This window comes from Dama dama, chromosome 3 (assembly GCF_033118175.1).
Source record: "Dama dama isolate Ldn47 chromosome 3, ASM3311817v1, whole genome shotgun sequence".
Taxonomy (NCBI): Eukaryota; Metazoa; Chordata; class Mammalia; order Artiodactyla; family Cervidae; genus Dama; species Dama dama.
The window spans coordinates 52,723,819-52,741,676 of record NC_083683.1 but is presented as its reverse complement, the minus strand read 5'-3'; the positions used below and the strand labels follow the sequence as shown (position 1 = coordinate 52,741,676).

The 17,858-nt window shown below is 36.4% G+C and overlaps 1 protein-coding gene across 1 annotated transcript in view; it reads right to left on the bottom strand.

Moving 5' to 3' along the window:
• Window positions 1–17,858, bottom strand: part of ADAMTS20 (ADAM metallopeptidase with thrombospondin type 1 motif 20) — a 188,793-nt gene that overhangs the window by 160,852 nt on the left and 10,083 nt on the right. The window contains 1 exon segment of the mRNA XM_061122944.1: window positions 7,758–7,920. Within this exon segment, the coding sequence (XP_060978927.1) occupies window positions 7,758–7,920 (163 nt within the window).

Sequence of the window (17,858 nt, the reverse complement as noted above, 5' to 3'; positions counted from 1 at the left end):
ATCTCCACAACTGCTAAAAATCAACATGCCTCATTGTTCAGTCCTTGGACTTTTTCTCTTCTGCATCTAATCCATTCCGTATGCAATATTATACAAACTTATCTTAAAACATCATTTATGGTCTGACTCCAAAATTATTATCCCAAGCTGAGACTCCTTACTGATCTTCCAAATCATATATTCCATTGCCTACCTGACTATTCTCCTTTTGGATATCTAATTAGCACCTTAAATTCAAAATATCTAAAGGCTAATTTCTTGATATTCTCTTCTAATCCATGGTTTCCACAGACTTCCTCATCTTGGTAAATGACAATTCTATCCTTCCATTTGTTCAGGAAAAACAAACAAATATAAAACTTATAAATAATATGTGACAATTTTTACTCTCAACCCCCACCTTCACTTCACCTATTAGCTTGACAATTAAGATGTACACAGTATCTGTGTACATGGCTAGCTTCATGGCTATTGCCCCAATTCAAGACATCATTTATCAACATGATTACTGCAATACCCTCTTAACTTTCCTTGCTTCTGCTCTTCTGCTGGCTTTGCAGCATTCCTTACAACAATCTGAGTGATATCTTTAAAAAACAGGCTGATCAGGTCACTCCTCCATTCAAAATCCTACAGTGGCTGCCAGTGTTGAAGTTATAGCCAAAGCCATTATTGTGTCTTACAATGTCCTACATGTTGAGGCGGGTTCACCATGAATCTAAAATAGCTTAACTTTCAATCTCTCACTTACAAAGTCCCTTTCAAAGACCTTGAGGGAAACCTAGAAGCTTTTGTACTCATAATTTATTTATTGTTTTTCTTAAAGAAGCTCCTCCTTGTATAATCTCCAGGTCCCACAACCTGGATTCACCTACATCTAGGATCTAGCCTCCACCACCATGTTTAATTAATGTCCTTCTACCCTCTCACCCTGCTCACAGCAACTGTACTTGTACAGGCTGGTCATGGGATGGGTTATACAGCCCCAGCACCACCGTAGCATCAGTGAAGGAGGTGATCAAATATATATATTATGAATGAATGAACAAATGAACAAACAAATCCATGTTAGGGTCAAATTGAGCCCTCATCCTCCAGAGTTACTGATGTAGAACAAGAACCAGAGTCTCCTCTGAGCAGTCAGCTCTTTTCTCCACTTATTCAATTCAAGCTCACCCCCAGAACATGGAGCAGGGGAAAACTACACACACATTTCACCACTGGACTCTTCTTGCATCCCTTCTTCACTCTTCTTCTAGAACACCACAAGACAGACAGGCTTTTTATTTATTGACCCTACATCATATATTTTTCTCCTTCATGCTGAATGCTATAAATGGAGCCCCCTAGGGCTAGTAGTCAATGTACTACTATAGTAAAGGAGAAAGAATTCAGAAATCTCTTCCATTTTCTTGTGGCACAAATTTAAAAGTCATAACCTGAATATCATCTTGGTCTTTCTATCTGCATTCTCTCCATCACCAAAATAAAAAACTGAAAGGTGGTCATGAAATCCAAATTTGCTAGCATGTATGCAAAAGTACTGAATACCACGACAGCAGAGAAAAAATGAATTGACTGAAAATTCTGGACAGTGTTACACTAAGAACAAAATTACTAGTTCTCTTACTTTTACCATAGCTTGTATTTTAGTTATTAATGTCTCAGTCCTCCACTCACTCTGTATATTTCAACACAAAGTTCAGCTACTAATCTTTTAATGTCAGAAATATTATCTTCATTCTATATTTATCAGTTGTTGGCATTTTCTTTTGCCAGTGCTCAATTTTTATAACACCAATATTATAACTGCCCATCTTGTGTTTCTGCACAGTTTCCCCTCTCCAGCATTTATTCACTTAACTTCTCACAACAGTCCTCAGTTTCTCTTTGGATATCTATCCCCATCTATTCACTTAGTCAATAGTTCCAGTTACACTCACCTGACCCTACCAGCAGAGTGATGTGGCTGACTACATCTCTGTCTCCCAATAACAGCAATTAATTCAGACCAAGTCAGGCCAAACAACATAATCAGATCCCATATCAGGATCTTTGTTTGACCTACTTGAGGAGATGACTTTCAATATCTATGGGATCAGTGTTGAGGTAAAGCCCAAACTCCTAATCCAGTTATACTGACCTTCATGAGCTTTCCCTTGTTTATCTCCCCAGTATTAGGTCATCCTGTTTCTGTATGGAATACTTCTCACCCTCTCCCTGTCTAATCCCTACTCTTCTTCTGGGTTTCAGATAATGAGTTATTTTCTCAAGTAAGCTTCTACAACTTTCATATCTGAGTTAGACTCTCTTTGTATGATGCCCCAAATTATCTTCTAAATGAACCTCATCTTCCATACCTATCTGTAAGCAGTACAGTTATTTTAGTACTAACAATTTCTCAACTATTTACACAGCATGTATTATAAGCATAACATAGTATTAGTTGCTGTGAAGAATATAAAAAATGAAATAAAATATACTCTTTTGGTTTAAGGAGCAGAAACAAAGAATCTTAAAACTGAGATATAGGATAACAGAGCACATAAGAAATTTTAAAACAAGATAGTGTTAACTATGTGCAGAATAAATAGAGCAACCCCTAAATCGTGAGATGTTACAGAGCCAGAAATTCAAAAGTCCATGATCTTAATCTGACAAAATCATGAGCAGGTACATTAACCATAGGAGAATAAGTAAGATGCTAATTACAATTAAAATGAATAGTAACTTTTAGTAGAGTAAGAAACTATACTAAGATACAGTTAGTAAAAGAGCTAAAAACTAATAATCCCATTCACATTTTTATCTCTATAAGTGAAGAGCATCTTAAATATCTAAATAAACTTACATTTAGAGCAAAGGGATTTTATAAAAATTTGAGGAGACACCGCTCACTGTAGAGAAAACATTAAGGAGAAATTTCTTTAAAGAACAAGTAGCTAAGAGTATGAAAGAAGCCAAAGGAAATATATGGTGGAGACAGGGCACTGAAGAACAAGTACTGCTACAATAAAGGGTAAATGGAGATGTATTCAATTCTAACGGTGAGGCTTATATTACCGTCAAGTTAAAACACATAGAAACTTAACCAAGTTGCAAAGTGACTAAGAACACTACAAAAGAAATTTCAAAACAGGAAGTGTACCGATCTAAAACAAAGGCAGAAAGTTCTTAATGGAGGTGGAAGAGAAACACAGATGTACAGTGCATTTCAAAGAAGGATTAAGAATTTCAGTCTCACCTCAACAGAGATTTGATGAACACATGAACCAGAACAAGTTGACATCAGAATGCCTAGCAACAAAAAAAGCTGCAATTTTACAGCAAGAGATAAGCAAATATTCAACAGAAACATAAGAAGTGGTTTGGCACTATTATATTTAAGACACAGGTGTAGTTTACTCTTCAATTAGGGGTTATAATTATGATCGTTTCTTTTATACCTCGAGAAGCACAATTCTCCCCATCAATTCCCAAGTTAGTACAAAGACAACATCAAGAAAAAGACTACGCTTCAAAACTAGAAGAATGGATCATTATTCCTACCAGCGAAACATTCTCCAGTTTAAAGACAGAGTATGAAATATATCATCCCAATACAGAGGAAGGAAGATTTTTAAAAACTGCTAAATTTTGAAGGGTGGGTAGTCTTCAGGTAGTCCTTCCTGAAAAGAACTTGTTACTACAGTTAAAATATGAAGGATCACAGTGACGTTTCATGATACATATTTTCAAAATGCACCTGTCAGACTGGATAAACATATCCTCTGGTTCCCAGCATGTGGGTTCCCTTCTTCATATCCCATTTAATACACAATTCACCCAACAGGAATCATTAACTTCATTACAAGTAAAACTAGATAATACAAGACTTTGAAAATAAAATAGGACTTCAAAGTTCTGAGAACTGCCACAGGCATAATAACGACACCACAAAGTAAGTATCAAAAATGGCAGACTGATCCTTCTCTTTGGAATGGATTATTTAATACATGCACATTTCACTATTATAGCAAGCAGAACACACAATTGGTAAAATAGGTCAGCTAATAAAATAATGCTATATGCATAGAACAAATAATTGTCACAGCAACACTAGGTCTTCCCCTCCCAGAAAACACGCATGAGCCAAAGATGACTACAGCTCAGAATTACTCTAAGGAACAGTGACACACAACTATAAGGAGTGCTTTGAAAAGTATAGATCCATATATATATATATATATATATATATATATATATATATATATATATACATGGGCTTCCTTGGGGGCTCAGCAGTAAAGAATCCGCCTGCCAATGTAGAAAATGCAGGTTTGATCCCCGGGTTGGGAAGATCCCCTGGAGAAGGAAATAGCACCCCACTCCAGTATTCTTGCCTGGGAAATCCTATGGACACAGGAGCCTGGCGGGCTACAGTCCATAAGGTCACAAAAAGTCAGACATGACTGAGTGACTAAACAACAACAAGATAGATATATATTTATTCCATGGCATTCACAGTCTCAAAATCTTAATAGGTTGGTCAAATTTCACAGTTTGGGATTTTTCTTTTCTTGGGATGAAATTGAACGTAAGAACATTGCTAGTACAATAAGATGAAGAATAGCCGCTTAAGCAAATAAACTACTTTTATGAACTTTAGAATGCTGATTAACGAATCAAAAAAGAAAACCTGAAGACTGAGGCAAATAATCTGTTACTCAAATAAAAATCAATCTTTTCTAGTTAACTGAATAGGACTTTAAAAAGTAATACTTGTTAAGTTTGCATCATATAGCATATGCTTAATTTCAACAGAAATTTGAACACCAAAAACATGCCGGCTTCTTTTTGGGAGTGCAGGTAAAAAGGGAGATGGGAAAGAGAGTAACTTTGGATTCAGACGTATTGAATTTAAGATGCCCTGGGACATCCAAGAAAACACTGTCATGCAGCAGTTGTAACCCTGAGATTTCTTCTTAGGACAAGCTGAAGATGAACACATTTTAAGTTCTGTATCATTTAAATTAGTAGCTAAAAATTAGAGAAATACAAAGAAAATCACATAGACTATATAAGAAGTGGCATAAAGTGGTGGCCAAGAAGTGCACTTTTAAAAAATGTTTAACTTAGAAGATGGGAAAGCAATAACAACCAAGAAGAGAAATGGGAAGAAAGGTAAGAAAGAAAAGGACTCTGAGAAGAGAGAGACAGAGCAGGATGGCAGAACGGGAATGAGGCTCACCCAGCCTCCCAAGGAACACAGACCAGCTCTGATCTGCCTTGAAGAGTAAGTAATGGCAGAACCACACTTAACAGAATCCAGAGGGTTGTTTTCAATCCCATCAATCTTTTCAGGGTTTCCCTTCCCCTTGGGTTTTAATTTTGTTACTGCGTGGTTATTTGTTCTGTTCATCTCATGGGTTTTATGAGCTTATTTTGCCATTTCCATTGGATTTTACTCCTAATATGTCTGATATCTACCTGGAACCTGGCATCCACAATGGCTAAGATTCAGCTACCAAACATAACTCACATGGCCACATGATGAAATCTGATGTAAAAAACAACTGAATCCATCAAGACTGAAGCGACTATGAATTATAGCATTTTAGAATTTTAAATAAACTTAAATCAATAGAAATATGGGAAAAAATGACTTTTTCTTTTCCAATTAATTCTTTTAGTTCATAAGTTAAAGCTTTAGGCCTACCTACTTGAAGAATTCCCCTCAATGAGGGTTCACCTTTAGAATATATAAGATCCTGCAAGTATTACAGAACAGCAGTGAACTGGGGACGAAGAAAAAAACCTTTGATAACATTTTACTAATGACATTTACAACTCTCCATTTTACTAACAGGATGATGATTAGCAGCTAATTCTTTAGGCCATTAATTGATTGCCTTTTTAGTGATTAAAAATATGTATGTTAATTATACCTAAAAATGTAGGTAATTTAAGAATTGAGAAGAATGATACTACTTTAACATTTTAGTAGATAAATGTTTTGGGAAAATATATTGTGATTAAAAGAAAACTAAAACTCATAGCTTTCTATTTGCTTGTTATTTGTAGTTTTTATAATAAATCTAATTTAGTACAAGTTTTTTTTTTTTTTTTAATTTTTTAAACAAAAGGGCCTGGCTTTTCTTGAACCATTCTCTTTCTGATAATGAACAGATTGTGAATGCAAAACCCTGCATATCATTATGTGAAACATTTATGCATTCAGAGTGTCTACTTGGTGGCTTTCTTCTTAAGAAGCTAAACAATTCATTAAACAAGCTGCTCGTGAATGGTGGATCAGAACAAGCATAAGCTGCCTTCCGTAGAATTCTATTGTGGAGCTGTACCCATTTGTGTTTTCTTTGAAGCCATAAAAATGAAACCCTTATGCTCATATTAAAAGCATAAGAAAGGCATCTATTATGTCAATAGATTTAAAACACGGCCTTAGACACAGTGAGAACCACTCCAAAATGGCACTCATATAATAGCAAAGGTTAAGAAGTGCATTCCCAGGGAAAACCTTCAAAGGCCTACATATCATTATATCCCCAAACAGATGGCATTGCAGTGTTTGGAACCATAGTTCACGGACACCTACAATCTCAAATAAATCCTTTCTAATCCCACTCTTGTCTAGATTTTATACTTTGATGGTAAGTGCAGGTGCTTTTCACCATTCTTCATAGAGTGACATAAAATGACATGAGGAAGATCCATGTATATTATAAGGACACAGCTCTTAATACAACTTCTGTGCAATATACAAGTATTCTACTAGCAACAGACAACATTTTCTAGAAACCATCAATTCCTAAATTCTAAACCATGAATAATCTTCATTAGTTTGAATTTTACAGGAAAAAAAGAGGAATATACTTCTCTCATATATTGTTGGAAATAAAAATTGATTAAAAAAAACACTTTGCAAAATAATGTGGAATTCTCTAGTATCAATGTGTATACTCTGGATGGACTCAAACACAGGAGATGAGGATGAGAGTTTTCACAGCAGCATTTTTTTATAGCAGCAAAAAACTGCAAATAACCCAAAAGCTCATTGACAGGAAGATGGATATGTGAACTGTGATACATACCCTGCAATGAAAACGAACAGCTGCTACATGTACCAACATGGATAACCCTTAGAAACAATGCTGAGCAAAAAAGTCCCAGAAAACTATCTGAAATATTTCCTTTATACAAATTTAAAAGTATGTAAAGTTGAGCAACATGTTATTGCTACTAAGGTTCAGATTTTTCAATCATTTAAATTCTGCTGAGAAAAATCATACTACTGTCACTAACAGATTAAAGTAAAAAATTTCTGATTCTTTGTTACAAATTTCAAATACAGTGGACTCTGAACACAGGTTAGAATTGCACAGGTCAACTTTTATGTGAGTTTTTCTCACTAAATACATACTACAGTACTATGCAATTTATGATTGGTTGAATCCATGGATGTGGAGCTGCATATAAGGAGCATTAACTGCAAAGTTATACATGAATTTTCAGCTGGGCAAGGGATCAGTAACCCTAGCGTTTTTCAATGACCCACTCTACTGAATACTTTTTTGAATGTAAACTTAATGTACAACAAAACTGCCTATAGATAATTTCTAATGGATCCTTCAGGTCAAGAAAATTTGTTTAAAATATCACATACATCAAAATGTAAAGAAAATACATAAATTCTAAACTAAAAAAGATAAAAATAATATTGTGATTTTTACCATAAAGAGTTTTACTTCACAGTTTACCTGAAACATCACAAGGCTTGTGAGACTGCAGAAAATAGTTCCTCTTTAATTCCTGTCTGTATATAAGATGTGGCTTGTTATGATCATCTTCATGTTCACTCCCATCTGCCTTCATTATAGGTTCTAAGAAATATTCACCATCATGTGCTTTAAATGTTCCCATCTGGAAATAAAGAAAATAAAAATGAATTTTCTTCTGTCACTAAGTAGAAAAAGTGTGCTGTCCCACAGGTTAAAATGAGGACACAGAACAAGATAGCCAGGAGTTCATTCACTAAAGTCATCAACTGAACATAATGTTTCCTTTCCTGGCTTATGTCTTCTTCTTATGTATAAGTCATAGAGAATGAATAATATTCCAATAAACAGAGTTGAAATGACAGGCATTCCAACTATAAAGAATAGCATAGGCAACAGCATCAAAATGGCCAAAAGCTTAGCACATTCTAGAAGTGAGAAAGCCTGTTTGGCTTGGTCTATGTAAGGTAATAGTGTGAGACAAGACTTAAAAGGAAGGCTAGGGTCAGATAAAAGATCTTGAGTGTGATGCTAGCAATTTAAAATTTGTGAGAAGTTGAGAGCCATTGAAGAGTTTTCACAAAGACCTGTCTCCTGAACTCCAGAATGCAATATCCAACCTGCTTTTTGACATCTCCACTTAGATCAACAGTAGCATTCTCAACCTCAGCATGTCCAAAGCCAAACTTTATTTTCTGTCCAAACCTGCTATTCTTCAATGCTCCCTCTTTCAGCAAATAGCAACAGTATTATTCAGATTGCTTCAGACAAAAGTCCTTAAAGAAAAATGAAGGATGGCTCTCTCTCAAATCTCACATTCAATTCATCTGCAAATCCAAATGGCTCAACCTTCAAGATATAATTGAAATCCAACCACTTCTCCCAAATTTTACCACTATATCCATGAACTAACCTAACTTTCTCTCCTTCCTGAACTAAATCAATAGCCCTCTATCATCTCTATAGAGGAGCCACAATAATTTGACTTTAGTAGAGATCATGTTGCTTTCAAAAAAGAATAAAAACAAAAAAAAGTATTATAACTTTTCAAACCACTCAGTAAAATCCAAATTCCTTATCATGGTCCACAATGTCCTGCACGATCTGCCCACTCCTTCCCACCACCCCATCCCTCCAAACACACAGACAACCAAGAGCTCTGACTTCATCTTCTGCTCTTCCACCTTGGCTCACTCTCGAGCTCCATTCCTGATGTCTTTGCTATTCTTTAAACATGACAAGTATTCTCCTAGCTCAGGACCTATGACTTACTAAACCTGCCTCAAGCACTTTTCCCAGCTGGCTTCCTCTATGACTTATTTCAGGTCTCTGCTCTCAACACTCATGACCCTATATATTAAAATGTTACCCAGGCTCCTATGTCTATCCCCACTATCCAGTTTTATTTTTTTTCATAATACTTATCACTACCTGATAGATTATTATTTATAGGTGTTACTTGTCTGACACCATCCACCAAAATATAAGTCCATGAGAGTAGAACTTTGTCTATCTTCTCTGCATGCCTGTCATGCCTGCCACATAGCATATTGGATAATATATATTAAAGGAATGAATAATACTGTAGGCAATAAAATTTAGTCTAGTGACACTGTGTGTTAAAATACTAGAATTTATAAGGTAGAAGCTATAGCCCAGAAGGGAGGTAACAAAACCTCATTATGGTGACAGTGATGGTACAGCAGCTAGAAGAGAAAGATTACATGACGTCAGTGCCTAAGGAAAGCAGAAAAACAGACAGTGAGAGGGAGAATTTAAGACAGAGATGATTTTCTGGGAAAATATTATTTACCAAAATGACTTCAGAAATGGTAAAAATCCAACAAACCTCTTTACTACCAAACAATAGAAAAAGGTATCAGAGTTACATCATAGAAACTCCTGGCCTTGATAATTTCATAGAGGAATCCCACCAAACCTAGCAAGAGCAGATAATTCCACTGTTATTTTCACCGTTTCAAAATATGAAAAAAAAACACTAGTTATTTTTATGAATAGTGCAAACACATGGTAAAACCTAGTAAGATAGCACAAAATCAAAACAACTACAAAAAAAGCCAAAACAAATATAGGACAAGCTCACATATGACTATCAAGCTAAAAATCCTAAATTATATAAGCAAACAAAAGTCAGTAACATGGGAAAATGACCAGATGGAGTTTATCATAAGAATATAACTATGGTTCAACATTGGAAATCTTAATTCATCATAGCCACTTACACAAATATGAAAAAAAATCACAAGCTTTTTGAAAAAAGTCAACATTCTTGATTTTAAAAACATCAATAAAATATAAATAGACAGATGCTCCCTAAACAAGATAAATTCTATCAAAGCCCACAGACAGTATCATGAATAACAAAGATATACTCAAGGCACTCCCACTTAGCTCAGGAATACAAGGATGCCCAGTATCACCTGTTCTAGATAACAGAATTAGATAAAAGATTAGAAACAAAAAATTGGAAGAGTTAGAAGTGTCATCTTCATCAATGTACACCTTAACAACTAAAAACTGAAAAACTACTATAAAAACTAAATGAATTTAGTGACAGAATATACAGATTAAATAGTATTCACATATATAAAAAACAATGAGAAGGTATTATGGAAGAAGGAATCCAAATTACAAATGAAATATGATCCAGAAGCACCACCACTGAGCATATAACCTGAAAAAAAAACATAATCAGAAAAGACACATGTACCCCAGTGTTCATAGCAGCACTATCTACAATGGTCAAGACATGGAAACAACCTAAAAAGCCATCAACAGATGAATGGATAAAAAAGATGTGGTATGTGTGTATAATGGCATATTATTCAGCCATAAAAAGAAGTGAATTTGAGTCAGTTCTAGTGAGGTGGATTAACGTAGAGCCTGCTATGCACAGTAAAGAAGTCAGAAAGAGAAAAACAAATACAGTGTATTAACACATATGTACGGAATCTAGAAAAATGGTTTTGATGAAGCCATTTGCAGGGAAGGAATGGACATACAGATGCAGAGAATGGTCTTGTAGACGTAGTGGGGGAGGGAAACAGATCTCTTTCTCTAGTTTGGTGAGGCTAAATCATAGAGAACAGGCATTTATTATAGTCTCAGTAGCTAATTCTGAAATATACAGCAGATATCATTCATATACATTCATCATTTATTTCTACCTACCAATAACTCTGAGGCAAGTTATTATTATCCCTACTTAACAGGTGAGACAAAGGAGGAACAGTGAGGTTAAACACCTTGTCCAGGTCTTACACCTAGTAAGGAAGAGGATCAAGGTGTGAACCCAGGTAACCTGGCTCCATAGTTTGTGCCTTAATACAGTGCACTGTGTTCATAATCGGACACCAATTCTGATAAACCCACAAAACAGCTGACAAATATTTAAAGAGCAGGCAGAGGTCGAGGCACTAAACATATAGAGGTCAATGTGACAAAATCTCTTTCAAAGAATTCATACTTATGTGGGAAAATCCAGATTAAAAAATGCAGTATGCCTGGTGGTAATAAGTGCAATAAAGAAAATAAAATCAGGCAGGGAAACAGAATCCCAGAGGGTGTGGGGATGGAGGCACTCTGGGCTGAGGCTGGAATAATGAGGAGGCAGCCAAGGAAAGCTCTGGGAGAACACTGAACACAGAAGAACAGTGACTGAAAGGCCCAGCGACGGGGAAAAGCTTGGCAGGTTCAAGGGACAGAGAAGAGCGAGGCTGAAGATTTGCAAACAAGGGGATACACAGCAGAAGCTCAACAGGCAGGAGCCAGCTGTACTCGTTACATTTGACGGTGAAAAGCACTCGGCACGCCTCCAAAGACACAAATATACGTTTACCTACATGTAAAACTTGGCAAATTTCCACTTAGAAAAGCATATTTCTGGGAAGAGCCAATTCAGAAATGAATTACGGAATTATGGACGCTATGACAACTACCATTTTAGTGAATGAGGCTTCATTTCCATTTCTTAATTAGAATATCCTTAAATTATTTAGGGATAATAACTTTGAAACTGTTGCTTTAAATTTCATTGTTAATAACATTTTTAAGTCACTATTTTAACCGAATAGTCACTCAAAGCTATTTAAATGATTCAGGCAATTATAGTCATAAATTCTTCTCTACATTCATAATTATTACCACACAAAAGTAACCAAGTCTTTACTATTTCTACAGTTCCAAAATCTGAACCATTGCCTGAGACATAGCAGGCACTCAACACATATCTACAGAAATAAACATTTTTGTAACATGATAATGTACCTGATTTCCCCACACCATATATACACATTACTGATCTTTTATTTTTTTTTCCTCTAATATTTTTAAGTTACAATAGTTTAGGGACTTGGCTGAGATATAGCATGATTTCTTTCAATGTTAAAAATTTAAATGTTCAGGCATTCTTGGTAACATAATGTGCAAATATATTAGGAATACACATTTTAAAGGCTTAATATAAATGAAATTTCATCAGATATATGGACATTCTATAAAGTACAAAAGATACATAGGTATATATATATATAACAAATTCATCTATTTCTTAGTATATTATATTCTAGCATATTTTGTTCATTCTACCAGTGCTTTTTTTCAAACACAACTACAAATCACTTATTTTCAACACATACCAGAATTCTAGCATTCTTTGCCTTCCCAGAAAAATAATTAACTATACTTAGAAGTAACAGACTATTTCTGAAACCTGAGTAAATGGACCCATAATGAAAAATCACTTTCTGCCTATTTTAAAAAGCATGCTGAGGAGGGAAAATGTGATAGCATCCTGGTAAAAGATACAAATAGACATGAGGCGGCTTGTTACTCATCCCAGAAATGTTTTGAATAATGTCACATTTTTCTCAAGCAATGCTGAAAATATCTATATCTTGGAAACTATTTTATATTCCTTTTGGATCAAAATTTTAGTGTGGGGTACTTTAGTGGTAATGTTCAAATAAACCCACACACAGGTCCAACTTTCGTTCTCATGTGAAAGGTGAATATGGTTGTATCAAGTCCATTAGTACCTCCTGGAGTCATGCTAGAACACTCTAAAAGTAGAAGTGTTAGTTGCTCAGTCATGTCTGACTCTTTGCAACCCCATGGACTATAGCCCACCAGCGTCCTCTATCCATGAATTATCCAGGCAAGAATACTGGAGTGGGTAGCCATTCCCTTGTCCAGGGAATCCTCCCAATCCAGGGATGGAACCCGGTCTCCAGCATTGCAGGCTGTTTCCTTACCAACTGAGCCACTAGGAAAGCCCCTAGAACACTACCCTGCTAATAATAATACTGACTTTACAACTCAAATGTCTTTTCTTCAACAAAGTTTCATGTTTTAAAAGTATTAGTTCAAGAAAAAAATAATTGTCCTCAAAGGGGTTTACCCGTATTTATCAGTGAAGGAAGTATTTTGCTTCCAACAATTTTCCTATAAACCACTCCACTGCAGAGGACTTTCTGCACAAATAATAAAAATATCAGAGCTTTGCCTAAAGGCTCCTAACGAAGCACTTAATTTTTTTTTTTTTTAAACTTGGAAAGGAACCTGGTAAGGCATTGGAAGACTTAATAAAACAGGTGGCTCATAGAATTATATTTAGAGCATGCCGTATTTTTAGCAACTGCCTATGTACAGAGTCATTGCAACTTGATTCATGAGAAATACCAATCAAATTCCAAACTCTTCCTTTTCATGACCATTAAAAGCAGAATAACTAGCTTTCACTTGAGCAAGGGGGGTCCAAATTTCTTGAAGCAATAATCTGCTACTTGCCACACTGTTTTGAAAGGCAGTAAGTGATTATACAATAAGTTCTAATTTGCTCTCACAGGCCAAAATTTTTATGTTTAGAGGATTATCATACAATTGTTTTTCCAAAATGTTTCTATTTCACTATTTTCACATTCATTCATACATATTTTTTTCTAATAACATGGCAAGCACATGTACTGCGGCCACAAACAATAACGTACTGTCAGATTTCATTAAAGGGTAAAAATAACAAGCACAAAATATAAACCATTTGGACTCTTCCCAAAAACTTACAGCTAATCACATTACATTGGCAACTATAGAACTAGTTCAAAATGAAGTACTATTGAACAAGACAATTAGAGCCAATATTGAGAATAAATTTTAGTGACAAATTGCTCCCAACTATTAAAAAAAAAATTGGATTTTTTTTTTTATTTTTAGACATTGCTCTTTATTTATTTAGCCATGCTATGTATTTTAATTTGATAATTTAATCCATTCCCATTTGGATTTTTATTTAAGGATTGAATCACTGGTAATTAATACCATGAAGTCAAAATGTTTAGTTTCTCAATCTTTAATCATCGAGTCATATGAAAATCACTTTGACCCTATTTGTAATAAGGAAGTCTGAATCCTCGCTTTGCACTCATGGAATCTTGGGCTAGCCACTTCATATCTCAAACCTCAGTTCCACAACTTATAAAACAAACAAATAATTCTATCTATCTAACTTCTTTAGAAAGGCAATGTGTGTTAAAATTATGTCACTGGGCTTTCCAGGTGGCACTAGAGGTAAAGAACCACCTGTCAATGCAAGAGACATAAGAGATGCAGGTTTGATCCCTGGGTCTCAGGAAGATCCCCTGGAGGAGGGCATGACAACCCACTCCAGTATTCCTCCCTGGAGAACCCCTTGGACAGAAGTGCCTGGAGGGCTAAGGCCATAGGGTTGCAAAGAGGCAGACACGACTAAAGAAACTTACATGGCCCGGCACCTAACTTCCTTAGAAAGGCAGTATGTGTTAAAATAATGTCAATAACTGTTTTGAAAGTGAGTCAATTTGATACAGGATGGAAAAGTCTCCACTAAAACCACAAATGTTACAGCCACTCTTTTTTACTCTAAATGAAGTATAAGTATTATATAATAAAAGATGATAAAGATTAACTCTGAGATTTATCTTTATTTTAGGGTGCTCTGTTCAATGCAAAAGAATTTTTCCCCTGACAGCTCCTCACTATTACACCACTAATCACGCCTAGGAAATGGTGTATTATACACAAGCACATGCTGAATGAATGAACAGATGATAGGAAGAACATGTAACTGGCCCCAGGAGCCTATAGCAGAAAATTCATTGCAAAGTTTTTGAAAAGATGGGTCTTCTCTCCTTTGGTTCAGTTCAGTTCAGTCAATCAGTTGTGTCCAACTCTTTGCGACCCCATGAACTACAGCATGCCACAGCTCCCTGTCCATCACCAACTCCCAGAGCCCACCCAAACTCACGTCCATTGAGTCAGAGATGCCATCCAACTATCTCATCCTCTGTCGTCCCCTTCTCCTCCTGCCCTCAATCCCTCCCAGCATGAGGGTCTTCTCCAATGAGTCAACTCTTCGCATGAGGTGGCCAAGGTATTGGAGTTTCAGCTTCAGCATCAGTCCTTCCAATAAACACCCAGGACTAATTTCCTTCAGGATGGACTGGTTGGATCTCCTTGCATTCCAAGGGACTCTCAGAGTCTTCCCCAACACCATAGCACAAAAGCATCAATTCTTCAGTGATCAGCTTTCTTTATAGTCCAACTCTCACATCCATACATGACTACTGGAAAAACCATACCCTTGACTAGACAGACCTTTGCTGGCAAGGTAATGCCTCTGCTTTTTAACATGCTGTCTAGGTTGGTCATAACTTTCCTTCCAAGGAGTAAGTGTCTTTTAATTTTATGGCAGCAATCACCATCTGCAGTGATTTTGGAGCCCAAAAAAATAAAGCCTGACACAGTTTCCACTGTTTCTCCATCTATTTGCCATGAAGTGATGAGACCAGATGCCATGATCTTAGTTTTCTGAATGTTGAGTTTTAAGCCAACTTTTTCACTCTCCTCTTTCACTTTCATCAAGAGGCTTTTTAGTTCTTCTTCACTTTCTGCCATAAGGGTGGTGTTATTTGCATATCTGAGGTTATTGATATTTCTCCCAGCAATCTAAATTCCAGCTTGTGCTTCTTCCAGCCCAGTGTTTCTCATGATGTACTCTGCATATAAGTTAAATAAGCAGGGTGACAATATACAGCCTTGACATACTCCTTTACCTATTTGAAACCAGTCTGTTGTTCCATGTCCAGTTCTAACTGTTGCTTCCTGACCTGCATACAGCTTTCTCAAGAGGCAGGTCAGGTGGTCTGGTATTCCCATCTCTTTCAGAATTTCCCACAGTTTATTGTGATCCACACAGTCAAAGGCTTTGGCATAGTCAATAAAGCAGAAATAGATGTTTTTCTGGAACTCTCTTGCTTTTTCGATGATCCAGCAGATATTGGCAATTTGATCTCTGGTTCCTCTGCCTTTTTTAAAACCAGCTTGAACATCTGGAAGTTCACAATTCATGTATTGCTGAAGCCTGGCTTGGAGAATTTTGAGCATTACTTTACTAGTGTGTGAGATGAGAGCAATTGTGCGATAGTTTGAGCATTCTTTGGGATTGCCTTTCTTTGGGATTGGAATGATAACTGACCTTTTCCAGTCCTGTGGCCACTGCTGAGTTTTCCAAATTTGTTGACATATTGAGTGCAGCACTTTCAAAACTATCATTTAGGATTTGAAATAGCTCAACCGGAATTCCATCACCTCCACTAGCTTTGTTCGTAGTGATGCTTCCTAAGGCCCACTTGACTTCACTTTCCAGGATGTCTGGCTCTAGGTGAGTGAGCACACCATTGTGATTAACTGGGTCATGAAGATCTTTTTTGTACAGTTCTTCTGTGTACTCTTGCCACCTCTTAATATCTTCTGCTTCTGTCAGGTCCATACGATTTCTGTTCTTTATTGAGCCCATTTTGCATGAAATGTTCCCTTGGTATCTCTAATTTTCTTGAAGAGACCTCTAGTCTTTCCCATTCTATTGTTTTCCTCCATTTCTTTGCATTGATTGCTGAAGAAGGCTTTCTTATCTTTCCTTGCTATTCTTTGGAACTCTGCATTCAAATGGGTATATCTTTCCTTTTCCCCTTTGCTTTTCACTTATCTTCTTTTCATAGCTATTTGTAAGGCCTCCTCAGACAGCCATTTTGCTTTTTGGCAATTCTTTTTCTTGGGGATGGTGTTGAATCCTGTCTCCTGTACAATGTCAGGAACCTCTGTCCATAGTTCATCAGGCACTCTGTCTATCAGATCTTGTCTCTTAAATCTATTTCTCACATCCACTGTATAGTCATAAGGGATTTGATTTAGGTCATACCTGAATGGTTTAGTGGTTTTCCCTACTTTCTTCAATTTAAGTCTGAATTTGGCAATAAGGAGATCATGATCTGAGCCACAGTCAGCTCCCAGTCTTGTTTTTGCTGACTGTATAGAGCTTCTCCATCTTTGGCTGCAAAGAATGTAATCAATCTGATTTTGGTGTTGACCATCTGGTGATGTCCATGTGTAGAGTCTTCTCTTGTGTTGTTGGAAGAGGGTGTTTGCTATGCCCAGTGTGTTCTCTTGGCAAAACTCTGCTTTGCCCTGCTTCATTCTGTACTCCAAGGCCAAATTTGCCTGTTACTCCAGGTGTTTCTTGACTTCCTACTTTTGCATTCCAGTCCCCTATAATGAAAAGGACATCTTTTTTGGGTGTTAGTTCTAGAAGGTCTTGTAGGTCTTCATAGAACTGTTCAGCTTCTTCAGTGTTACTGGTTGGGGCATAGACTTGGATTACTGTGATATTGAATGGTTTCCCTTGGAAATGAACAGAATTCATTTTGTCATTTTTGAGACTGCATCCAAGTACTGCATTTTGGACTCTTGTTGACTATGATGGCTACTCCATTTCTTCTAAGGGATTCCTGCCCACAGTAGTAGATATAATGGTCATCTGAGTTAAATTCACCCATTCCAGTCCATTTTAGTTTGGTGATTCCTAGAATGTCGACATTCACTCTTGTCATCTCCTATTTGACCACTTCCAATTTGCCTTGATTCACGGACCTAACATTCCAGGTTCCTATGCAATATTGCTCTTCACAGCATTGGACCTTGCTTCTGTGACCAGTCACATCCACAACTGGGTGTTGTTTTTGCTTTGACTCC